The sequence below is a fragment of the Anolis sagrei genome, chromosome 12, assembly GCF_037176765.1.
Source record: "Anolis sagrei isolate rAnoSag1 chromosome 12, rAnoSag1.mat, whole genome shotgun sequence".
Lineage (NCBI taxonomy): Eukaryota > Metazoa > Chordata > Lepidosauria > Squamata > Dactyloidae > Anolis > Anolis sagrei.
In genome coordinates, this window is record NC_090032.1 from 7,183,070 (window position 1) to 7,209,235 (window position 26,166).

Consider the following 26,166-nt stretch of genomic DNA (forward strand, 5'->3'; position numbering starts at 1 on the left):
AATAAAAGGTATCAATTAATTGTAACTTTTTCCTCTCCATAGTGTTACTTTGTGTCCTTTTATTGCCTCAAACTTTTCTTTCAATAAACCTTTCTTTTCCCGGGCGACAGACGACTGCCGGCCCTCCTGGGATACGATTCTCACATCCTGGGGAGGCCAAAACTGCGTTCCTTTAAACCACGGATACGGAAACCCCTCGGGCCCCCGTATCCACGAGTTAACGGATCACTTTGAAAATGGTGCCAGTCTTCTCCTGGGAGAATTCTAAGACTAATTGCTATCTCAGTTTCAGGTACCTCTAGGGATGCTTGACATAGATGCAGGTGAAACGTCAGGAGAGAATGCCTCTAGAACATGGCCACATAGCCTGAAAAAACTTACAACAACCCATTGTTTAAGTTGTATTTCAGGCTCTGCCTGCATTGTATTAAATGGTCTGAATTCCCATCAGAGAACAATGCCTCGTTTTGGAATAATCATAATTCATATTTATCACTTCCCAACTAATGCTGGCATGGAAGAGGAAATCGAGGAAAAGGGGAACGCAATGTGATGGACAAATCGTACCCGGAATCAGACACAATTTGTGGGCCCTTGTGCAAATAATATACACACACACACTAAGATTGGCAGGGAAAGCCCTTCCACTTATGGCCCAGCATGGCATAGTGCTGGCTGTATAAATATTTTAGGCTCGGAATATTTTTAGAGCCCCCCGAGCTAACCCGGAGAGGAAGCGAAAAGCCTTCCTTCTCCCCGGCCCCCCATCGCCCCACTTTGGGCACGTCGATTTCCATTTCCATCTCTGCGTGGCTGGGAAAAAGTAGCCCTGCCCGCTCTGCCGTGGTCCCTCCAGGAAAACGAAATGGATTTTCTAAGCGGGGAGGTTTTAGAAGCAAGAAGTGACCATTTAGCGTAAAACCCAAACCTTGGCTGGGCATTTGGGGACCTGCGGATGGAAAGTGGAGGGGAAAAAATCGAGAAGCTGTCCTTGAAAAACCCTGGATTGGCAGGTCTGCATACCTTCCAACCTTTCCAATTTGACAGTCCAATTAATCCTCCGCTATCCCATTGTTTCACCTCCTTTTAAAATGTCCTTGCTTCTCTCTCCTCCTGCTGCACTTGTGGTCCGGCAACTTCAACATGTGATCAAGATGGTAATACTGGCAATTCTTAAAGTTAGGACAAAATAGGTTTTGTGGATTTGTTGTTAAGTTGAATTTGAATGTAAGTCGGAGCAGGTACATTTTTAAAGTGGAACTCCAGTCATATATATGTGTGTGTGTGTGTGTGACATATATATAAATGTAACATTCGTTTGTGGGATTAACATAACTCAAAAACCACTTGACGAATTGACACCAAATTTGGACACAATACACCTATCAGGCCAACAAGTGACCATCACTCATAAAAACACTGAAAAGCATAGCAGAAGAGACTTAAGAAGCCAAAAAAACCCCCAACATTACAAAGCATGCACAAAACCACATATATCTATGTAAACACACATATATACAAATAGAAGTGGAAAAAGGGAGAAATCACCAAAGAAGAATTCAAACAAATAGCCAACACCTGTAGGGATAAGGTCAGCAAGGCTAAAACACAAAACAAGCTCAGGCTTGCCAGGGACATTAAAAACAATAAAAAGGGCTTCTTTTCTTATGTCAGTAGAAAAAGGAAAAACAAGGAGGCGATAGGGCCTCTTTGAGGAGAAGATGGGGCAATGCTGCCAGGGGGTAGGGAAAAGGCAGAACTACTTAATGCCTTCTTTGCCTTGGTCTTCTCACAAAAAGAAAGTCATCTTCAACCTCAGCAAGATGGAGTGGATGAGGGATTAGAGGACATCCAACCCCAAATTGGGAAACAAGTCGTCCAGGAATACCTGGCCGCTCTAAGTGAGTTCAAGTCCCCTTTCAGGGCCAGATCAACTACACCCAAAAGTACTGAAGGAACTAGCGGAAGTCATTTCGGAACCATTGGCAATCATCTTTGAGAGTTCTTGGAGAACGGGAGAAGTTCCAGCAGACTGGAGGAGGGCCAATGTGGTCCCAATCTTCAAGAAGGGAAAAAAGGATGACCCAAACAATTACCGATGTCCGGTCAGCCTCACGTCGATACCAGGCAAGATTCTGGAAAAGATAGTTAAGGAAGCGGTCTGCAAACACTTAGAAACAAATGTGGTCATTGCGAATAGTCAACATGGATTTATCAAATCAAGTCATGCCAGACTCATCTGATCTCTTTTTTCGATAGAGTTACAAGCTGGGTAGATGCGGGGAATGCCGTGGATGGAGCGTGTCTGGATTTCAGTAAGGCCTTCGACAAGGTCCCCCATGACCTTCTGGCAAGGAAACTAGTCCAATGTGGGCTAGGCAAAACTACGGTGAGGTGGATCTGGAATTGGTTAAATGGACGAACCCAGAGGGTGATTCTCCCCAAGGCTTCCTCTTCATCCTGGAAAGAAGTGACAAGTGGAGTGCCTCAAGCAGGGTTCCGTCCTGGGCCCGGTCCTGTTCAGGATCTTTATTAATGACTTAGATGAAGGGTTAGAAGGCATGATCATCAAGTTTGCAGATGATACCAAATTGAGAGGGAGAGCCAATACTCCAGAAGACAGGAGCAGGATTCAAAATGATCTTGACAGATTAGAGAGATGAATGGCCAAAGCTAACAAAATGAAGTTCAACAGTGACAAATGCAAGATACTCCACTTAGGCAGAAAAAAACGAAATGCAAAGATACAGAACGGGGGACGATGCCTGGCTTGAGAGCAGTACGTGTGAAAAAGATTTTGGAGTTCTCGTGGACAATTAGTGAAACATGAGCCAACAATGTGATGTGGCGGCAAAAAAGACAATGGGATTTTGGCCTGCATCAATAGGAGCCTAGTGTCTAGATCTAGGGAAGTCATGCTCCCCATGCTCTATTCCGCTTTGGTTAGACCACACCTGGAATATTGTGTCCAATTCTGGGCACCACAGTTGAAGGAAGATATTGACAAGCTGGAATGTGTCCAGAGGAGGGCGACTAAAATGATCAAAGGTCTGGAGAACAAGCCCTATGAGGAGCAGCTTAAGGAGCTGGGCATGTTTAGCCTGAAGAAGAGAAGGCTGAGAGGAGAAATGATGGCCATGTATAAATATGTGAGAGGAAGCCACAGGGAGGAGGGAGCAAGCTTGTTTTCTGCTTCCCTGGAGACTAGGACGCAATGGAACAATGGCTTCAAACTACAAGAGAGGAGATTCCATCTGAACGTGAGGAAGAACTTCCTGACTGTGAGAGCCGTTCAGCAGTGGAACTCTCTGCCCTGGAGTGTAGTGGAGGCTCCTTCTTTGGAAGCTTTGAAACAGAGGCTGGATGGCCATCTGCCAGGGGTGCTTTGAATGCAATATTCCTGCTTCTTGGCAGAAAGGGGTTGGACTGGATGGCCCATGAGGTCTCTTCCAACTCTTTGATTCTATGATTCTATGATTCTATACACAAATACATGTGGGAGATGCAGTTTGTCAAAGAGTCTGGACCTGAGCCAATAATTTGCATCAACCTTGGAGAATTCATGCAGTTTGAATTGCCACAACTTTATGCTATAAAATCCTAGGAGTTGTAGTTTGGTGAGGCCCTTTTAGAACGCTGAAGACCTTCTAAAACTACAACTCCTGGGATTCCATAGCATTGGACCATGATGTTAAAGTGTCCTCAAAGTGCCTTAATTCTACAGTGTAGATGCACGCATATTGTCCAATGCTCAAATTGCTACCCTAACTAGAAAAAGAAAAGCAGTTTCTTAGTGCCACCTGCTGGACTAGTTATAATATAATAGATTAGTGTTTACACCTTATTTTATTTTTCTGGTTTTATTTATTGTTATTTTACTTAAGTGATATTTCTCTTTACCGTCCCAATATAGCACAAATCCATAATATACTGTGTATTTTTGACATTAATATTGCAATCTGAAATACAGTATATACAGAAAGTAGATGAATGATACCAATTAAAGGAAAGGAAAATATAATCAGACCACATATCGATGGGACTACGTTCCCGGCTTAGCCCTCTCCTTTGGATCACTTGGCAACCCAAAGGGAGGAAGCCCAAATCAGGTTCCACGTCTTCAAAATCTTTAGACGTGGTTGAAATTGTGTGCCTTGGATGATGGATCCCAACGTTCATTGTTTCGTCTTCATCTCCTTATTAAGACAGGTTCTTCTTTGAGTTGCCCAAGGCTCTTTTCACCCTGAATGGGCCACCACAAGGGTGAGCAGAAGGGCTTGAGCGAGGAGGCAAATGGATGGGAATCGAAGTCCGAAGAGTCCTGCAAAAAGACAGAGGGGAGAAGCAAAGAAGATGGTTCAGATCAGCCCAGTAAAGATGGAAGACGGCTGTAGAGTCTCTGCAAAGCCCAGGCTGGTTAACTCATTAATTACAGATATTATTATTATTATTATTATTATTATTATTATTATTATTTGAAACACAACAAGATGAGTCCACAGCAGACAAGATCACTCTGGTGGTTGTTGTATTGGATCAAACATCAGACACTTCCCAAGTATCTAGGATTATTATTATTATTATTATTATTATTAGAAACACAACAAGATGAGTCCACAGTAGACAACATCACTCTGCTGGCTGTTGTATTGGATCACGCGTCGGACACTTCCCAAGTGTCTCTAGGATAATAATAATAATAATAATAATTATTATTATTATTATTATTATTATTATTATTAGAAATACAAGATGAGTCTGCAGCAGACAAGATCACTTTTCTGGCTGTTGTATTGGATCACACGTCGGACACTTCCCAAGTGTCTAGGATTATTATTATTATTATTATTATTATTATTATTATTATTATTATTTGAAGCACAACAAGATGAGTCCCCAGCAGACAAGATCACTCTGCTGGCTGTTGTATTGGATCACTCGTCGGACACTTCCCAAGTGTCTAGGATTATTATTATTATTATTATTATTATTATTATTATTATTATAAACACAAGATGAGTCCACAGCAGACAAGATCACTTTTCTGGCTGTTGTATTGGATCACACGTCGGACACTTCCCAAGTGTCTAGGATTATTATTATTATTATTATTATTATTATTATTATTATTATTTGAAACACAACAAGATGAGTCCACAGCAAACAAGATCACTCTGCTGGATGTTGTATTGGATCACACGTCAGACACTTCCCAAGTGTCTAGGACCGTGTCATGTATCGGCGAAAAATGCGTGCACATCCCAGTAAGGTGGCCTTCTGCAGCTGGCAGATGGTAATCTTGTCAGCACCGATTGTATTTAAGTGCAGGCCAAGGTTTTTAAGTACTGCACCCAGTGTGCCGATCACTACTGGGACCACCTTGACTGGCTTGTGCCAGAGTCTTTGCAGTTCGATCTTTAAATCCTCACATCATGTCAGCTATTATTATTATTATTATTATTATTAGATACACAACAAGATGAGTCAGACACGACTATTATTTTATTTATTTACCATATTTGTATACCGCCTTTCTCAGCCCGAAGGCGACTCAAGTTGGCAACAATTCGACTTTAAAAACATTTAGCATATAATATAAATAACCATAGGTAAAGGTAAAGATTTTCCCCTGACATGAAGTCCAGTCGTGTCCTACTCTGGGACTCTGGTGCTCATCCCCATTTCTAAGCCGAAGAGCCGGCGTTGTCCGTAGACACCTCCAAGGTCATGTGGCTGGCATGACTGCATGGAGCGCTGTTATCTTCCCGCCAGAGACCTATTGATCTCCTCACATTTGCATGTTTTCAAACTGCTTGGTTGGTAGAAGCTGAGGCTGACAGCGGAAACTCACGCCGCTCCCCAGATTCGAACCTGCAACCTTTGGGTCAACAAGCTCAGCAGCTCAGTGCTTTAACTCACTGTGCTACTGGGGGGTTCCACTTATATCAATCATTAATAAATTATTATTATTATTATTATTATTATTATTATTATTATTATCAGGAACCCCCAGTGGCATAGCAGGTTAAACCTGCATGGAGTGCCGTTACTTTCCCGCCAGAGTGGTACCTATTGATCTACTCACATTTGCATGTTTTCGAACTGCTAGGTTGGCAGAAGCTGGGGCTGACAGCGGAAGCTCACGCCTCTCCCCAAATTCGAACCTGTGACCTTTTGGTCAACAAGCTCAGCAACTCAGCGCTTTAACCCACTGCGCTACTGGGGGGTTCCACTTATATTAATCATTAATAAATTATGATGATTATGATGATGATGATGATGATGATTATTATTATTATCAGGAACCCCCGGTGGCACAGCGGGTTAAACCTGCATGGAGCGCCGTTACTTTCCTGCCAGAGCGGTACCTATTGATCTACTCACATTTGCATGTTTTTGAACTGCTAGGTTGGCAGAAGCTGGGGCTGACAGCAGAAGCTCATGCTGCTCCGCGGATTTGAACAAGCTCAGCAGCTCAGTGCTTTAACCCATTGCATCATACTAGATTTAATATCAGGGGGAAACCTTTACCTAACTATGAATCTACAGACTCAATCAGTGAGGGTATCTGCATGGTGGTAGCCTGGCCTTTGTTGCGTGGAGGCATCCCCTTGAACTGTCATGGCTCCATGCAATGGGAGTTGTAGTTTGGTGTGACACCGGCCCTCTTGGGCAGAGAAGGCAAAAGACCTTGCTCAACTACAGCTCCCAGCATTCAGTTCCATTGTGTCTTGGCATCTAAAGAGGCATCAAACTGCATCTATGCTATAGAGATTGATGCAGTTTGATCAATCGTGTAGAGATTTCTAGAGGAAGCCTGTTGATCTAACCGGCGAATAATCAAATGCAGTGAGATGAAGGCCTGGAATGGAATGTGGATAAACGCCTCATTTTATCTGTTTGTTCTTCTGACTCCAAACACCCTTCTCGTGTATGTGTATGTATACATTTATATATGTCCCTTGTCTCCGCTTTTAGACTGCTATCTTCTCGCAAGGACTTTGAACGTCTCGAGGAAACGCCGCCGCAGCAAAAGAGGCAACGAACGGCTGCGTAAATAATTATTTTGCTTTTTACAAACTTCCCTCCCCGCTTTTCCAAATTCGTCAACGCACGGGTTAGCCACATAATGACTTTTCAGAACTTCAAAAAGAATTGCTGAACGTGGAATAACGACGACGGCGATGAATAATGCAAGGGACAACGCCGAACGCAAGGAGAAGCGTTTGCTTGGGCAAACTCCAGAAACGGAGCTATTCGGAGACACACAAAGAGGGCGGAGGGAGACCCAGAGAGAGGAAACAAGCAGCCAGCTGACAAATCCGCTTAGGTTTCCAAAATGTTAATTTGGCAAGTGGTGTTATTTGTAATAATTTGCGAGGCTGTTTGGATTTTCGCAGAAACCCAAGGGACGGGAGGAAGAGGAATTGGTGCCTTTTGGCTTTCCCATCCCTTGTCTTTCGGAGTGCATCTACACTGTCACATTAATGCAGTTTGGCACCACTTTAACTGCCACAGCTCAATGCTTTGGACTCCTGGGATTCGTAGTTTCAGGAGGCATCAACACTTTTCAAGGCCTTTTCAAGGTACAACTCCATTGATACAATAGTCTCGAGACATGATAGTAATAATAATAATAATTATTATTATTATTAATATTTGAAACACAACAAGATGAGTCCACAGCAAACAAGGTCACTCTGCTGGCTGTTCTATTGGACCACACGTCGGGTCCTTCCCAAGTGTCTAGGACTGTGTGATATATCGGCGAATAATGCGTGCAGATCCAAGTGGGGTGGCCTTTTGCAGCTGACAGATGGTAATTTCGTCAGCTCTGATTGTTTTTAAGTGCAGGCCAAGGTCTTTAAGCACTGCACCCAGTGTGCCCATCACCACTGGGACCACTTTGACTAGCTTCTGCCAGAGTCTTTGTGGTTCAATCTTTAAATCCTTGTATCATGTATTATTATTAATATTATTATTATTCTAAATTATTATATTATTAGTATTAGTAGGTAAAGGTTTTCCCCTAACATTAAGTCCAGTCGTGTCCAATTCTGGAGGGTGGTGCTCATCTCCATTTCTAAGCCAAAGAGACGGTGTTGTCCGTAGACACCTCCAAGGACATGTGGCTGGCATGACTGCACAGAGCATCGTTACCTTCCCGCCAGAGCGGTACCTATTGATCTACTCACATTTGGATGTTTTTGAACTGCTAGGTTGGCAGAAGCTGGGGCTGACAGCGGAAGCTCACGCCACTCCCCGGATTCAAATCTGCGACCTTTCAGTCAACAAGCTCAGCAGCTCAGCGCCTTAACCCACTGTGCCACCGGGGGATTCAATTTATTTTAATAATTAATTTATTATTATTATTAGTAGTAGTAGTAGTATCAGAACCCCCCAGTGGCACAGTGGGTTAAACCACTGAACTGCTGAGCTTGTTGACTGCAGGCTCAAATCTGGGGAGCGGCATGAGCTTCTGCTGTCTGCCCCAGCTTCTGCCAACATAGCAGTTCAAAAACATGCAAATGTGAGTAGATCAATAGGTACCACTCCAGCAGAAGGTAAGGGTACTCCATGCAGTCATGCCGGCCACATGACCTTGGAGGTGTCTACAGACAACGCTGGCTCTTTGGCTTAGAAATGGAGATGAGCACCACCCTCCAGAATCGGACACGACTGGACTTAATGTCAGGGGAATCCTTTACCCACTAATACTAATAATATAATTATTTAGAATAATAATAATAATAATACATGATACAAGGATTTAAAAGCTTAGAAATGGAGATGAGCACCAATGCCCAGAGTCGGACACGACTGGAGTAAATGACGGGGGAAAACTTAATTTTATTTATTTATTTATGGCATTTATAGGTATCGCTCGAGCGGGAAGGTAACGGTGTTCCATGCAGTCATGCCGGCCACATGACCTTGGAGGTGTCTACGGACAATGCCCACACTTTGGCTTAGAAATGGACTTTACCTTTCTCCTATTATTATTATTTGAAACACAACAAGATTAGTGCACAGCAAACAAGGGCACTCTGTTGGCTGTTGTATTGGATCACACCTCGGACACTTCCCAAGTGTCTAGGACTGTGTGATGATCAGCAAATAGTGATTGCAGATCCCAGTAGGCTGGCCTTTTGCAACTGACAGATGGTATTTTTGTCAGCGCCAATTGTTTTTAAGTGCAGGCCAAGGTCTTTAGGCACTGCACCCAGTTTGCTGATCAACACTATGACCACCTTGATTGGCCTGTGCCAGAGTCTTTGCAGTTCGAACTTTAAATCCTCGTATCATGCATCGGCTGCACAGCCAGGCACGAACACGATCAATCACAGCCACTTGAGGCTATAAACTACTTTATTTTACAGCTATATACATTAGAAGCTACTTAACACTCAGCAGATCGTAAAGCTTGCTTCTACACCATTCGATTGTAACATTGCAAACACACGAACTGCTGTTATCAGTACTAGTCCACACCTCTATTATCAGTACTAGTCCACACCTCTTGCATTCCAGAGTGACATATGACGTAGGACATAGGACACTGCATCCATTAGTTCTATACTCTTGATTTATGACCTCTCTAGGAATGTCATTCCCTCCATGGTTCAGTTAACTCTTTCCACACAGGAATATACTCGGCTACTGCATTTTAAACATACATACATAGTTTGAAATCTACATTATAAATTGCAAACATCTTCACCATTATGATTATGATTATATCATTATTAGTATTATTATTATTATTATTATCATCCTAAGACTGAAATGATGAAAGCAATGGGAGCAAATATTTGCTCCTTCGAGGAGCAAATAATGGAGCTGTGCTTAGGGGTGTATTTGGAGTTTGATGAGAGGGTCCCACTTTAAGACCTGGTCAAGGTTGGGGATTATGGGCATTTGAGTCCAAAGGAGGACACATGCCAAGTTGGTGCTTACCTTGAGCCCCAGATTTGGGTCCACATTGTGGATAGGGCTTGATGTCCCAAGTTCCCTGCATGCCGAGGGATTGTGCGGTGCAGGTATAAGTGTCCCCTTGGTCTTTGGGGTCCATGACAAGGTGAAGCCAGGGGCTCCGGGAGACAGTGGAACCCTTGGACATGTGCTTCCAGGTATAGGTCACCGCTCTGCTCCCTGTCCCGGCTTCACAAAGCAAGTCCATACTGCAGGACTGGTTGTCAAACCGACTGGCAGAGACGACGCTGATGTCTGTGGAAAAGAAGAAAATGAGAATGAGGGGGGCTGGTATCCTCACCCTTTGGAACCAGCCAACAAAAGCAAAAATTACATATGGGAAAGAACATACAAGTTAGGACTGACCGCTTGCTTTTGCCAAGTCGACAAGCAAGTGCACAATTCTGCATCTTGCTAAGGTTCCACATTTTGGTGCCCCAAACATTAGCCCTGTCTCTGGGTCTATTTGACCCGATATTTCCAAAAGTGGTCCCAGTTTTTTCCCTTTCAGCTCTAGTTTTTGAGATACAGAACATATGGCATCTACCCGTCACCATCTGCTCGCCCATCGAAAGTCATGATGACCACATCTAAGAAATTAGAGCTGATGCGGTTTATCTGAATTCAACGCATTTTTCTGAATCAGCATCCCAAAGAACCCTAGGAATAGGCCTAAAATCCAAAACACAAATATTTAATTTTTGTTGGGCATTATTATTTTTCTTATTATTTGAAACACAATAAAATTTTGTCAGCGCTGATTGTGTTTAAGTGCGGGCCAAGGTCTTGAGGCACTGCACCCAATGGGACCACCTTGACTGGCTTGTGCCAGAGTCTTTGCAGTTCGATCTTTAAATCCTATTATTATTATTATTATTATTATTATTAGCTCTTGCTATTATTATTTCATTTCCCCCCTCACCTTTCTTCCATTGATGGGACTCAAGGGTATTGACATCATATGTCAAAGCAATGCAGGCGGGTTGGAGGAGGTGAAATAGAAAGACATTATTATTATTATTATTATTATTATTATTATTATTATTTTGGGCCGGGTTTAGCACAGCAGGTCAACCACCAGCTGTAGTAAATTTTCCCAATCTTGAAGGTTGACAGTTCAAAACCTGGGTCAGGGTGAACTCCTGGCCTTTAGCCCAGCTTCTGCCTGCCTAGCAGTTTCGAAAACAACAACGTGAGTAGATAAATAGGTACTGCTTAAGCGGGGAGGTATTTAAGGCAATGCCAGAAAAATGCTGGTGATTTCATCAAGGAGGAAGTTTACGGACCAAGTTCTTCGGCAGAGAAAGTGGAGTGACAGCACCCCCCTGTGGTCGGAACTGAGCACAGCCTCCAAGATGCCGAAGGTCTTGAGGCACTGCACCCAGTGTGCCAATCACCACTGGGACCACCTTAATTGGCTTTTAACTGGTATTTATTTATACCCCGCCACCATCAATCACACTAGCCTCAAACAGACAAGAGTTCTTCGCCTAAGAGGTTGTGAAGTCTGTTGGAAACTAGGCAAGTGGGGTTGATATATCTGTGGAATAATGTCCAGGATGAGAGAAAGAACTCTTGTCTGTTGGAGGCAAGTGGTGAATGCTGCAATTGATTGCTTTGATTAACATTGAATAGCCTTGCAGCTTCAAAGTTTGGCTGCTTCCTGCTTGGGGGAATCCTCCAAAATACAAGAGTTCTTTCTCCCACTGAAGTCGAACATGACCCCCCTCCCCCCCAATAAAAGATAGTAACTTATAGTTTTGCTAAGGACAAGGACACCAGACTGGATTTAATCAAGGTTTTATGCCCTAGGTTTCATATATAGCAGAAGGTAACACATTTATTACTGAGAAACCGCCCCCCTTTACACTTATGTACTCTCTTGAACTTCTATGGGACTCTGGTGGGAGGGATAAGTTGGTATGATTTCTATATTTCTCCCTGTGTATCTCACCTTTCCTGACCCTTTTGCCCAATTCCCCTTTATTGAGAAATGTATAAAAATACAAGGAAACCACCCCTCCCTGACCCTGGAAAGGAGGAAATCTTCAGTTGGAAAAGACTCTTATCAAAAGACACTATTTGCATGGACAATAACAAAGGACCGTGACCTCTGGCCTCGGAGTTGGCCCCCCAGAGGAAGTGGTCACTTGGCATTTATGATCATATCTCAATAAGACAAAGGAAGCCTTCAAAGAGCCACACTTGGTCCTAATCTGTTACTGATTCAACTTTTATCCACCGAAAGTTCAGCCAAAATTCCCTCATTGTTCCTGTCTCTCAGCACTGGAAAAATCTGGATTATGTCAGGCTTGCAGCCTCTCAAAGACAATAGCAAAGGCTGGCTCGCAGCCCCCTCCCCCTCCCCGGGGACTCGCTAGCCGCTTGGACATTTCCTACTTCCATGATCCTCTCAAGAATCCATTGTTTCCCTCCCTCTTTCCTAATTTGTCAGGACGCCGAGGTGGCAGAAGCCCAGCGATTGACCCAGGCGCTCAGGAGGAGGCCAAGCCTCCTCCCAGCTGTAGAGCGCCAGCCAATCATCGTCGAGCCAGCAGAGGGGCGGGGAATGGGAGCTCTGTTTTATGTATAAAAAGGCCTTTATTTTTGTACACTGTATGCTCAGCTTGGCAAAATATTGCTGCTTTGCATCCTTTTCAGCTGAATCGCAATAAAATCGTCTCGGTGGCGCTTCCTTCAACTTTGGTGAGATTTCTTTTGGGAACTTAGGAAAATCCTTTTCAATTGGGCTTCTCTTTGCTCACCATTTGTAGTGAGCCCTCTTTGGTGGGTCCCTACGGTCTCTCCTACAGGGCCAGACCCTTTTAAATTCCTCCTCGATTTCACCACTACCTTGGACTATTATTATTATTATTATTATTATTATTATTATTATTATTATTATTATTTGATTCATTTCTATACCTCATTTTTCAGCAAATGCTCCCCTGGATACCGCTGAGACCTGGGGTTCCAAGCTTAGCGATGAATCCAGGGTAACACCCAAGCTGCGAACCTGCGTCTTCAGGGGGAGTGTGACCCCGTCTAACACAGGCTGTAACCCTATACCCTGTTCGGCCTTTCGACTGACCAGGAGTGCCTCTGTCTTGTCTGGATTCAGTTTCAATTTGTTAGCCCTCATCCAGTCCGACACAGTGGCCAAGCACCGGTTCAGGACCTCGACAGCCTCCTTAGTAGTAGGTGGAAAGGAGTGACAGAGTTGGACATCATCTGCATACAGATAACACCGCACCCCAAAACTCCGGATGATCTCCCCCAGCGGCTTCATGTAGATGTTAAACAACATGGGGGACAGTATTGAACCCTGCGGGACCCCACAAGACAATGGTTGTGAGGACGAGCAGTTGTCCCCCAACAACACCTTCTGGGTACGATCCTCTAGGAAGGACCTGAGCCACTGCAAAACAGTGCCACCAAGGCCCATTCCCGCAAGGCGTCCCAGAAGGATACCGTGGTCGACGGTATCGAAGGCCGCTGAGAGGTCCAGCAGAACCAACAGGGACACACTCCCCCTGTTTAGCTCTCGCCGGAGATCATCCACTAAGGTGACCAAAGCTGTCTCGGTACCATGTCCCGGCCTAAAGCCAGACTGTGCCGGATCCAGATAATCTGTGTCTACCAAGAATACCTGGAGTTGTGAGGCCACCACACGTTCCAGGACTTTGCCCAAGAAGGGGAGATTGGAGACAGGCCGATAGTTGACAAATTGAGTGGGATCCAGTGATGGTTTTTTCAACAGCGGTTTTATTACTGCTTGTTTTAGGCTGGCTGGAATGATGCCTTCCCGAAGGGAGGCATTAACCACCACCTTCACCCACTCGGCCAATCCCCCTCTGGCCTCCTTTAGAAGCCAGGATGGGCAGGGGTCTAGGATGCATGTGGTCGCTCTCATTCCTCCAAGTATCTTGTCCACATCCTCGGGTTTCACCAATTGAAATGAATCCATCAAAATCGAACAAGCAGGTGCTCGTGCTACATCCTCAGAGACTGCCGTTAATATGGTATCCAGGCCGGAACGGATCAAAGCGACTTTTCCTAGTTTTCAACAGACTTCACAACCTCTGAGGATGCCTGCCATAGATGTGGGTGAAATGTCAGGAGAGAATGCTTCTGTAATACGGCCTGGAAAACTCACAGCAACCCAATTTGTAGCCATTTGCACACATGGACAAAAGTTTTGGACAATTATGCCTAGAGCGGAGATCTTACTCACTGAACACAAAGACTACATATTTCCCCAAGTCTGTCATAACGCTTTCAGCATTCTCCATCGAAATTTCAAAGATGCCTCCGTCTTCCACCCTCAGGTGGCTGATATGGAACTCGTGCCGATCTTCCTCGAAGGTGATCCTTCCCGAAAACTGTGGAGAGATGACAGAGATCGGCTTCCCCGGTATCCACACAGCCAGACCCTTGCGCAGGGAGGCCGATCGGAGTTGGATGTTGACGTAAGCGGCTCCTTTGGGAATCTTTGTATCCAGAGTGACCGAGTCGCCCACCTGGGTGGTGAAATTCGGGGTAGGGACCGCTGCTCCTGGGAAATTTATAATATTATAATGTAATATAATACCACTACTACTAATAATAATATGATATTATAGTCATATATTTATAGTACATGTAATAATATTACAATATAATGGTATAGTACAATATAGTAATATATAATACTGATACTGTACTATGCTAATCTATATAAATAAAAATGTAATGTTCGTTTGTGGGATTAACTTAACTCAAAAACCACTGGGAGAATTGACACCAAATTTAGACACAAGACACCTAAAAACCCACTGTATGTCCTTCACTCAAAAAAATTGATTTTTTCATTTGGGAGTTGTAGTTGCTGGGATTTATAGTTCACCTACAATCAAAGAGCATTCTGAACTCCACCAATGATGGAATTGAACCAAACTTGGCACACAGAACTCCCATGATCAACAGAAAATACTGGAAGGGTTTGGTGGGCATTGACCTTGAGTTTGGGAGTTGTAGTTCACCTACATCCAGAGAGCACTGTGGACTCAAACAATGATCGATCTGGACCAAACGTGGCACAAGCACTCAATACGCCCAAATGTGAACACTGGTGGAGTTTGGGGAAAATAAAATCTTGACATTTGGGAGGTGTAGTTGCTGGGATTTATAGTTCACCTACAATCAAAGAGCATTCTGAACCCCACCAACGATGGAATTGAACCAATCTTGGCACACAGTTCTCCCATGACCAACAGAAAATACTGGAAGAGTTTGGTGGGCATTGACCTTGAGTTTGGGAGTTGTAGTTCACCTACACCCAGAGAGCACTGTGGATTCAAACAATGATCGATCTGGACCAAACTCTACACGAATACTCAATATGTTCTAATATGAACACTGGTAGAATTTGGAGGAAATAGATCTTGACATTCAGGAGTTGTCGTTGCTGGGATTTATAGTTCACTTACAATCACAGAGCATTCTGAATCCCACCAATGATAGAATTGGGCCAAACCTCCCACACAGAAACCCCATGTAAATATTCAAAAACATTTAATCTACTAATGCCTAAATTGATATAATTTTATTGGTATCTATTTTTATTTTGAAATTTACTAGTAGCTGTTGCATTTCTTACCCTCGGCTTATCCTCAAGTCAATACATTTTCCCAGTTTTTTGTGGTAAAATTAGGTGCCTCGGCTTATATTCAGGTCGGCTTATACTCGAGTATATACGGTATATCTCATATTGTGTTGACGTCACGATATCTGATGCACTGGACCAAATTTGGCACAAACACCCGACATTCCCAGATTTGAACACTGGTGGGATTGGGGCTGCTTCAAAGAGGGCCGGCTAACACCTCCCAACAAAGGAACCCCCAGGCAGGAAGCAGCCAGACTTTGAAGCTGCAAAGCTGGCCAATTGCAACATTCACAAACAGACAAGACTTCTTTCTCCCACCCTGGACAATAAGGATCTTCTTAAGGCCAAAATACGCAGTGGCAACCATGAGAAATAGGAACGCTAGGGGCAGAGAGAAAGAGGTCCTATTTTGACTTACTTGCAGTGTGGATGAGGAGGAGGAAGAGGACGAAGGTGATGGGACCTCCAAAAGACTTCATATTGGCTGATCCTGGCAACTTCTAGAGAAATGTCTTTGGTAAGTTGAAGAAGTCTTTCTCTCAATGTCTCAAAGAAGGAAGACGGGGAGGGGGAAAGAGACTTCCCCTTCTCCAATGTGGCCCTTGTGACCGAAGAGTCAGAAAATAGCCAAAAGTCCCTTCTTGCTCCTCAACTTTTGCTAGAACCCTCCCTCCCAAAAAAGTTAGAGACACTCCCAAAATAGCTAGGGAAGCTTTGGCAAGGCATGGAAGGGGCAGGTGAAGGCAAAGGACAAGCAACAAAGGAAAAGAATAGTTAATCTTCAACAATGTGTATGGAAGAGAAGGTGGGAGACATGAGCAGAAGGACAGGGAGATTGATAACACAAGGAAGGCAAGCTGACCTCACAGCCTTGGGTTTTCTCTTTGTTATTCCAAGATAACAAAGGTGCCCCCATGAAGGATCTATTCCTCCCAGAAAGACAGAGAGGACAAGGAATCGACTATTTTGTGCACTAAATCCGGGAGACTTTAAACACCAAACCCTTGGAGACTTCCATATACTGCCCCCAATCTATTGGGTTGGTAGTGAAATAGAGTTTAGAACAATGGAATTGAACCAGACTTGGCACACAGTTCTTCCATGACCAACAGAAAATACTGGAAGGGTCTGGTGGGCATTGGCCTTGTGTTTGGGAGTTGGAGCACCTTCAAATAGTTTCTCAAATAGCTAAGGACCATTTGGAGAAGCTCAGAAATCCTATTACGGCCCAAGAGTGTTTCAGCCAGGCCAGGAAGTCCTCCTCTTCTTTCCCTCCTTGGAGGTTACGGGTTTTATTTATTTTTTGAGCCAATGGCAAAGAAAAATATTTGTAAAACTATAGCTCCCGGGATTCCATACAGGAGTTAAAGTGGGGTCAAACTGCATTCATTCGAAAGTGTAAATTTATTTATTTATTTATTTACAGTTCTTATATTCCGCCCTTCTCACCCCGCAGGGGACTCAGGGCGGATTACAGTAAACACATATATGGCAAACATTCAATGCCAGTTTGACAAACAACATTTAACAGACAAAGGCTATTTAACTTTTTTTTCTGGCCGCCAGGGGAGCTGCTGCTTTTCATCGTCCATCAACGACACCGATGAAGTTCTTCCACATTCCACATTCCCCGGAGTCTTCTTTCTTTATGGCCTCATAAATTAGTTAAATTTAGCCTCCCACACAAGGTGGTCCCTTATTTTCCTACTTGACAGATGCAACTGTCTTTCGGGTTGCAAAGGTCGACAACGGGCTACACAATGGCTGGACACCCACTCCAGCCCGGGCTGGCTTCGAACTCATGACCTTTTGGTCAGAGTGATCTTAATGCAGCTGACACTCAGCCAGCTGCACCACAATCCCGGTAAATATGCCCTTAATAAGAAATCATTGGCAGACTTTCTTGCTTTGGGGGTCTTGAAAAGAGGGCTTGGTTGGGCATCATTCAGGAGTATGAGGTTAGACTAGATGGCCTTTTGGGGTCCCTTCCAACTCTAGTACTGGAGGACTCTATGCATTTCCCCCTTTGGTCAGCAGAAAAAAGATGTCAAAGAGGAACTGGGTGGAGCAGGACACATCATAGGAATGATGACATTTTTAGGGTGGTCAGCAAAAAAAAAAAGTCAGCTGAGGAGGAACCGAGAAGAGCTGAAATCTTGTTTTGGGTCAGCAGGAAATGACACATTGCAGCAGTTTTTGCATCAATCACAGCTTTCTAAATCGAGCACTGATGTCATTGCTTCAATTAAGGAAACACAAACGAGATGATGCCTTTTGCCAAAGGATGCAAAACTCAAATATTTCTCCGTGCCGTCTTACGCATTCCAAAGAGAACAGCCCCATGGCTTGGAATGTGTTGGAATCGTCTTCTCCTGAGGTTTTTAAGCAAAGGCTGGATGGCCATCTGTCGGGAGAGCTTTGATTGTGTCTTCCCGCCTGGAATAAGGAGGTTGGGCTGGGTGACCCTTCCAAAACTAACGATAATATGGTTTAATGTACCCAAAGAGAACAGTCCCATGGCTTGGAATGTGTTGGAATCGTCTTCACTGGAGTTTTTTAAGAAAAGGCTGGATGGCCATCTGTCGGGAGAGCTTTGATTGTGTCTTCCCACCTGGAATAAGGAGGTTGGACTGGGTGGCCCTTCCAAAACTAACGATAATATGGTTTAATGTACCCAAAGAGAACAGCCCCATGGCTTGGAATGTGTTGGAATCATCTTCTCTGGAGGTTTTTAAGAAAAGGCTGGATGGCCATCTGTCGGGAGTGTTTTGATTGTGTCTTCCCGCCTGGAATAAGGAGATTGGGCTAACGATAATATGGTTTAATGCACCCAAACTTAGTTTTGTGCACAATATTATGAATAATATTATTATAGTATTATTATAAATAATAACATCATAATATATTATAAATAATAATATTAATATTATTCTTGATATTATTCATAATATTGTGCATGAAACAAGATTTGCTTCATGGACACATACTTCTGTGGAGACACGATAATATGGTTTAATATACCCAAACTTTGTTTCCTACACAGTGTTATTAATAATATTATTATAGTATTATTATAAATAATCTATATAAATAAAAATGTAATGTTAGTTCGTGCTACCATCAGAACTGAAAAACCACTGGGGGAATTGACACCAAATTTGGACACAAGAGTCCTAACAACCCAATGTATGTCCTTCACTAAAAAAACCCCCGATTTTGTCCTTTGGGAGTTGTAGTTGCTGGGATTTATAGTTCACCTACAATCAAAGAACATTCTGAACCCCACCAACGATGGAATTGAACCAAACTTGGCACACAGTTCTCCTATGACCAACAGAAAATACTGGAAGGGTTTGGTGGGCAGTGTCCTTTGGTTTTGGAGTTGTAGTTCACCTACATCCAGAGAGCACTGTGGACTCAAACAATGATGGATCTCTACATGAATACCCAATATGCCCAAATGTGAACACTTGTGGAGTTTGGGGGAAATAGAATCTTGACATTTGGGAGTTGTAGTGGCTGGGATTTATAGTTCACCTACAATCACAGAGCATTTTGAACCCCCCCCCCCAACGATAGAATTGGGCCAAATCTCCCACACAGAACCCCCATATAGGGCACAGCAATGCGTGGCAGGGTACGGCTAGTATATTATAAATAATAATATTAATATTATTCTTGATATTATTCATAATATTATGCATGAAACAAGATTTGCTTCATGTATACATACTTCTGTGGCACAGTGGGTTATTAATAATATTATTATAGTATTAAATAATGACACTGTTATAATATTATTATAAATAATAATATTAATATTATTCTTGATATTATTCATAATGTTGTGCATGAAACAAGATTTGCTTCATGTATACATACTTCTGTGGCACAGTGGGTTAAACTGTTGAGCTGCTGAAAGTGCTGACCAAAAGGCCACCGGTTCAAATCTGGGGAGCGGGGTGAGCTCCCGCTGTTAGCCCCAGCTTCTGCAGTTCGGAAACATGCAAATGTGAGTAGATCATTAGATACTGCTCTGGAGGGAAGGTAATGGTACTGTATGCAGTCATGCCGGCCACATGACCTTGGCAGTGTCTATGGTCAACAGCGGCTCTTCAACTTAGAAATGGGAAAAAGTAATAGTAATATTATTGATATTATTATTAATGTTATTATTAATAATAGTATAATATTATTATTAATAATAATATTGTGTTTGAAATTACCTCCTTGATATAATTAATAATATTACTATTACTATTAATAATATATTGCAATAATTAATGTTATTATTAATACTATAATTATATTATTATTAATAATAATATTGTGTTTAAAATTACCTCCTTGATATAATAATAATATTATTACTATTACTATTAGTAATATATTACAGTAATTAATGTTATTATTAATACTATAATTATATATTGTTTTTAAAATTACCTCCTTGATATAATTTATAATAATAATATTAATAATATATTCCAAGGCGGTGGAAGCCCAGCGATTGGCCCAGGCACTCAGGAGGAGGCAGGATCACCAAACATCTTGGCAGGATCGCCAAACATCAAAGTTTATTGCAGCCACTCAATGACAATAGGAATGGTTGGCTCACAGGCCCTAGGACCCGCTGGCCGCATGGACATTTCCTACCTCCATAATCCTCTCAAGAATCAATTGTTTCCCTTTCATCCCGCCTCCCTCTCTCCTGATTCGTCAGGACACCGAGGTGGCAGAAGCCTAGTGATTGGCCCAGGTGCTCAGGAGGAGGCCAAGCCTCCTCCCAGCTGAAGAGCACTAGCCCATCATCGTCGAGCCGGCAGAGGGGCGGGGAATGGGAGATTCAAACCTGGCACCTCCGTTTTATGTATAAAAAGTCCTTTATTTTTGTATTTATTTATTTATTTATTTATTTCAAAGTTTTCTATACCGAACTTCTCAACCTCATTGAGGGACTCAGCCCAGTTTCCAACCATAAAAACATACAATCATTAAAATATCAAAGATCACAGTTACAATAAGATTTAAAATAACGCTATATATAAAACTACGGTGGTCAGTCATCGTATTAAAATCAAATCTACATCATCTTCCATCCAGAATCCTAGGGTCTCATTCATCGAAAGCCTGACTCCAAAGCCACGTCTTCACCCGTTTCCTAAATGTCAGGATAGATGGGGCAGTTCTGACCTCCGGTAGGAGAGAGTTCCAGAATCGCGGGGCCACCACCGAGAAGGCCCTGTCCCTCGTCCCCACCAGACATGCTTGGGAGGCTGGTGGGACCGAGAGCAGGGCCTCTCCAGATGATCTTAATAATCTTGATGGTTCATAGGGGAGAATACGTTTGGAGAGGTAAACAGGACCGGAGTCGTTTAGGGCTTTATAGGTTAACACCAGCACTTTGAATTGTGCTCGGAAGCTAATTGGCAGCCAGTGGAGCTGGCGTAACAGCGGAGTGGTGTGCTCCCTGTACCCAGCCCCCGTTAGTAATCTGGCTGCCACACGTTGTACTTGCTGCAGCTTCCGGGCAGTCTTCAGAGGTAACTCCACGTAGAGAGCGTTGCAGTAATCTAGGCGGGATGTAACCAAAGCGTGGATCACCGTGGCCAAGTCAGGCTTCCCAAGGTACGGGCGCAGCTGGCGCACAAGTTTTAGTTGTGCAAAAACTCCCCTGACCACCGCCGAAACCTGGGGCTCCAGGCTCAGCGATGAGTCCAGGAAAACTCCCAGACTGCGAACCTGCGCCTTCAGGGGGAGTGTGACCCCGTCCAGCACAGGCTGTAACCCTGTACCCTGTTCGGCCTTTTGACTGACCAGGAGTACCTCTGTCTTGTCTGGATTTAGTTTCAATCTGTTGTCCCTCATCCAGTACAAAACATGTTTAGCTTGGCGAAATATTGCTGCTTTGCATCCTTTTCAGCTGAATCGCAATAAAATCATCTCGGTGGCGCTTCCTTCAACTTTGGTGAGATTTCTTTTGGGAACTTAGGAAAAACCTATGATTCCATGAATACAGACTCAATCAAACCTGGATGGTTTCCCTTATCTTTAGCCATTGTGTGGAAGAAGGACTCTCAACCTGTTGCAAATAAATTGGAAAGCGGAGATAAAACATTGGCCGCTAGAAGCCAATAACCCATTGTTTATTGGTCTTCTGTACCGAGGGAGTACTTACTCCTTCGCCGGATTATATTTTACTTCCTGGGCATTGAAAAAATACCACGTGTTTATTTATTAATACTCCTCTCGCTCTCCTTCGATTTTACTTTTCAGCTCGGGGTAATGTTCCTGGGCGCTATAATCTGCCCCTTATTTATTAACTTGGCCAGGCCCCTTAATGGCAAGCGGCGCCCTTGATTGAACGCATGGCAAAGTGGGTCTATTCTAATAAAGGCCCCTTTAATGTCCCGGCCGTGGCAATCTGTCAGTTTCGTAGGGCTTTGCGGTTTTCAAGCACTTCTTTTGCAGTCTTTGTCTTATTAGCTTTCTCTCTTATTATTCTCCTGGCGCTAAATAACATCCCAACCGGAAATTGCTTTCGGGTCTGTTTTTAAACTCTGCCGTGTAATATTTTTCTCCTTCTTCGATTGGTATGGCATCCCTAGAGACAAAATTCTCTTTTTTCTTTAAGTAATAATTAAAAAGTGGGTTGTTGTGATTTTTCCGGATTGTCTGGCCATCTTCCAGAAGCTGATGGTTCTGGACCAAATGTAGGAATATCAGTATGTACATGATATGCCTAAATTTGATTACTGGAAGGGTTTGGGGAACTGACCTTCCTTTCTGGGAGTTGTAGTTCACCTACAGCCTGAGAAACGGTGACCTCCACCGATGATAGGTCTGGATCAAACTTGGCAGACAGAACCCCCATGACCAGAAAAAAAATATTGGAGGTCTTTGGGGAAAATTCACCTTGATTTAGGGAGTTGTAGTTCACCTACATCCAGAGAGCACTGTGAACCCAAACACTGATGGTTCTGGACCAAATGTAGGAATATCAGGTATGTACATGATATGCTCACATTTGATTGCTGGAAGGGTTTGGGGGAAACTGACCTTCCTTTCTGGGAGTTGTAGTTCACCCACAACCTGAGAAACAGTGACCTCCACCGATGATAGATCTGGACCAAACTTGGCAGACAGAACCCCCCTGACCAGAAAAAAAATATATTGGAGGTCTTTGGGGAAAATTCATCTTGATTTACGGGAGTTGTAGTTCACCTACATCCAGAGAGCACTGTGAACCCAAACACTGATGGATCTGGACCAAATGTAGGAATATCAGGTATGTACATGATATGCCTATATTTGAGTACTGGAAGGGTTTGGGGGAACTGACCTTCCATTCTGGGAGTTGTAGTTTACCCACAGCCAGAGAAACTATGACCACCGATGATGGATCTGGACCAAACTTGGCACACAGAACCCCCTACTGGAGGGGTTTGAGGGGACTGACTCACCATAGTGGGAGTTGTAGTTCACCCACAGCCAGAGAAACTGTGACCACCGATGAAGGATCTGGACCAAACTTGGCACACAGAACCCCCTACTGGAGGGGTTTGAGGGGACTGACTCACCATAGTGGGAGTTGTAGTTCACCCTCTAGCTAGAGAGCACATTGAACCCCACCGATGATGCATCTAGAGCAGATTTGCCCAACATAACAAACTTTAAGGACTGATGGAGTTTTGTGGGGTTAACCTGGAATGATTGGAGTTGTAGTTCACCCACAGCCAGAGAAACTGTGACTTCCACCAATGATGGATCTGGACCAAACTTGCACACAGAACCCCCTACTGGAGGGGTTTGAGGGGCTTGACTCACTATAGTGGGAGTTGTAGTTCACCCTCCAGCTAGAGAGCACACTGAACTCCACCAATGATGCATCTAGTGCAAACTTGCCCAACATAACATACTTTAAATTCTGATGGAGTGTTTTGGGTTAACCTGGGATAATGAGAGTTGTAGTTCACCCACAAGCTTATGCATTTTGTGCAATTGAAAAAATGACAATGAGACCGAACGCAGAGCTCCCTGCCTTCAAGCTGATCTGCAGCAGTGAGTTCCACAGTTCTCCAATGCCCCGCTTGGGCCAACTGCATAAACATGGCCACAGCAGCAGCTGCAACTCAGAAGCCTTCCCATTTCTTTGCTTTCCCCCTTCCTAACATTGTAACTCATCCCCGCAATAAAAGGTATCAATTAATTGTAACTTTTCCCTCTCCATAGTGTTACTTTGTGTCCTTTTACTGCCTCAAACTTTTCTTTCAATAAACCTTTCTTCTCCCAGGCGGCAGACGGCTGCCGGCACTCCTGGGATGGGATTCTCGCATCCCGGGGAGGCCGAAACTGCGTTCCTTTAAACCGCGGATACGGAAACCCCTCGGGCCCCCGTATCCACGAGTTAACGGATCGCTTCGAAAATGGTGCCAGTCTTCTCCTGGGAGAATTCTAAGACTAATTGCTATCTTGGTTTCAGATACCTCTGAGGATGCTTGCCATAGATGCAGGCGAAACGTCAGGAGAGAATGCTTCTGGAACATGGCCATATAGGCCGAAAAATCTACAACAACCCAGTGATTCCAGCTATGAAATAGAGATCCTTCTCTATTATGTTAGAAAGGGTCCCTTTGTGTCCTTTGTATAGGAAGGGATCTAAATCAAACTAATAACAAAAGAAATCCAATATTTTCCTGCTTTTGAGATGTATCTCATTTCCGTATCTCCCTTTTTCCCTGAGTTCATATTCATACTCAATCCAAAGCAATGTTACAAAGACGTTTCTAAAATCTGATATATTCCTTTTTATTTAGTGACGTCGTTCTAAACGGAAGATAATACATCGCTCCCTTTCAGTCCCACCCCCCCCCCCCCTTCAAAATAAAACCACACTTTTGTTTTAGTGCAAAGTTTGGATACACACAAACACACAAAATGAATCTTCATATGGATGAAATACAGTACATGTTTATCATTTTGTATCATACGAGGATCATACGCCGCTCCGTTCCCATGATCAGGCCTTTGTTTTCAATTTGCTGGATCAGGGCCAGTATCCAAGAAAAGGTAAACATTGCATCTACACTGCTGTATAAAATCCAGATAATCTGCGTCGAACTGGATTATATGGCAGTGGAAACTGATATAATACAACACCTCTTCTACTTCCACATTATCTACTTTGAACTGTATTATATGAGTCTACACTGCCCTATAATCCAGTTCAAATCAGGTACCAGTAATCTGCTTTTAACTGGATTATATGGCAATGGAAACTCATATAATAAAACACCCCCTCTACTTCCACATTATCCGCTTTGAACTGGATTATATGTCTACAATGCCCCTATAATCCAGTTCAAATCAGGTACCAGTCATCAGGATTCAGAAACTGGATTACATGACAGTGTAGATGGGCCTGATATAATGCAGATTGAACTGGATTATCTGACGCCCTATGTACACTACTGTACAAAATCCAGATAATCTGCTTTGAATTGGATTATATGGCAGTGGAAATTCATATAATAAAACAACCCTTCTACTTCTGCATTAACTGCTTGGAACTGGATTATATGAGTCTTCACTGCCCCATAATCCAGTTCAAATCAGGTACTGGTAATCTGGATTCAGAAACTGGATTATATGACAGTGTAGATGTGGCCTGATGTAATCCAGATTGAACTGGACTATCTAAGGCCCCATCTACACTGCTGTACAAAATCAGATAATCTGTTTTGAACTGGATTATATGGCAGTGGAAACTCATATAATAAATCACCCCTTCGACTTCTGCATTATCTGCTTGGAACTGGATTATATGAGTCTACACTACCCTATAATCCAGTTCAAATCAGGTACCCCTAATCGGCTTTTAACTGGATTATATGGCAATGGAAACTCATATAATAAAACACCCCTCTCTATTTCCACAATATCTGCTTTGAAGTGGATTATATGAGTCTACATTGCCCCTATAATCCAGTTCAAATCAGGTACCGGTAATCTGGATTCAGAAACTGGATTATATGACACTGTAGATGTGGCCTGATATAATGCAGATGAAACTGGATTATCTGAGGCCCCATCTACACTGCTGTACAAAATCCAGATAATCTGTATTGAACTGGATTATATCGTAGTGGATTTGAACTGGATTATATGAGTCTACACTGCCCTATAATCCAGTTCAAATCAGGTACCAGTAATCTGCTTTGAATTGGATTATATGGCAGTGGAAACTCATATAATAAAACACCCCTTCTACTTCCACATTATCTGCTTTGAACTGGATTATATGAGTCTACATTGCTCCAAACCAGGTACTGATAATCTGGATTCAGAAACTGGATTATATGACAGTGTAGATGTAGCTTGATATAATCCAGATTGAACTGGATTATCTGAGGCCCCATCTACACTGCTGTACAAAATCCAGATAATCTGCTTTGAACTGGATTATATGGCAGTGGAAGCGCAAGACTCAGTCCCATCATCCTAAGCATGCATTCCTATTGGTTAAACACAATGTTTGTACAAAACTG

The 26,166-nt window shown here is 43.2% G+C and overlaps 1 protein-coding gene across 1 annotated transcript; it reads right to left on the reverse strand.

Moving 5' to 3' along the window:
- Positions 1 to 3,453: 3,453 nt before the first annotated feature.
- Positions 3,454 to 16,224, reverse strand: LOC132764226 (T-lymphocyte surface antigen Ly-9). Its single transcript, XM_060758127.2, has 4 exons — positions 16,038 to 16,224; positions 14,207 to 14,527; positions 9,958 to 10,227; positions 3,454 to 4,321 (listed from the first exon to the last, which is right to left on the reverse strand). The coding sequence occupies exons 1-4, from the start codon at positions 16,096 to 16,098 to the stop codon at positions 4,239 to 4,241; spliced, it is 735 nt and encodes a 244-aa protein (XP_060614110.2). The 5' UTR covers positions 16,099 to 16,224; the 3' UTR covers positions 3,454 to 4,238.
- Between the last annotated feature and the right edge of the window lie 9,942 nt (positions 16,225 to 26,166).

Bases quoted from the DNA above. Each gene is read 5' to 3' on its own strand.
- LOC132764226 (XM_060758127.2), bottom strand. From the start codon at position 16,098: ATGAAGTCTTTTGGAGGTCCCATCACCTTCGTCCTCTTCCTCCTCCTC. The intron at 14,528-16,037 runs GTAAGTCAAAAT...TAAATTTCCCAG, and splicing joins CCTCCTCATCCACACTGCAA to GAGCAGCGGTCCCTACCCCG. The intron at 10,228-14,206 runs GTGAGTAAGATC...TCTTTTCCACAG, and splicing joins ATATGTAGTCTTTGTGTTCA to ACATCAGCGTCGTCTCTGCC.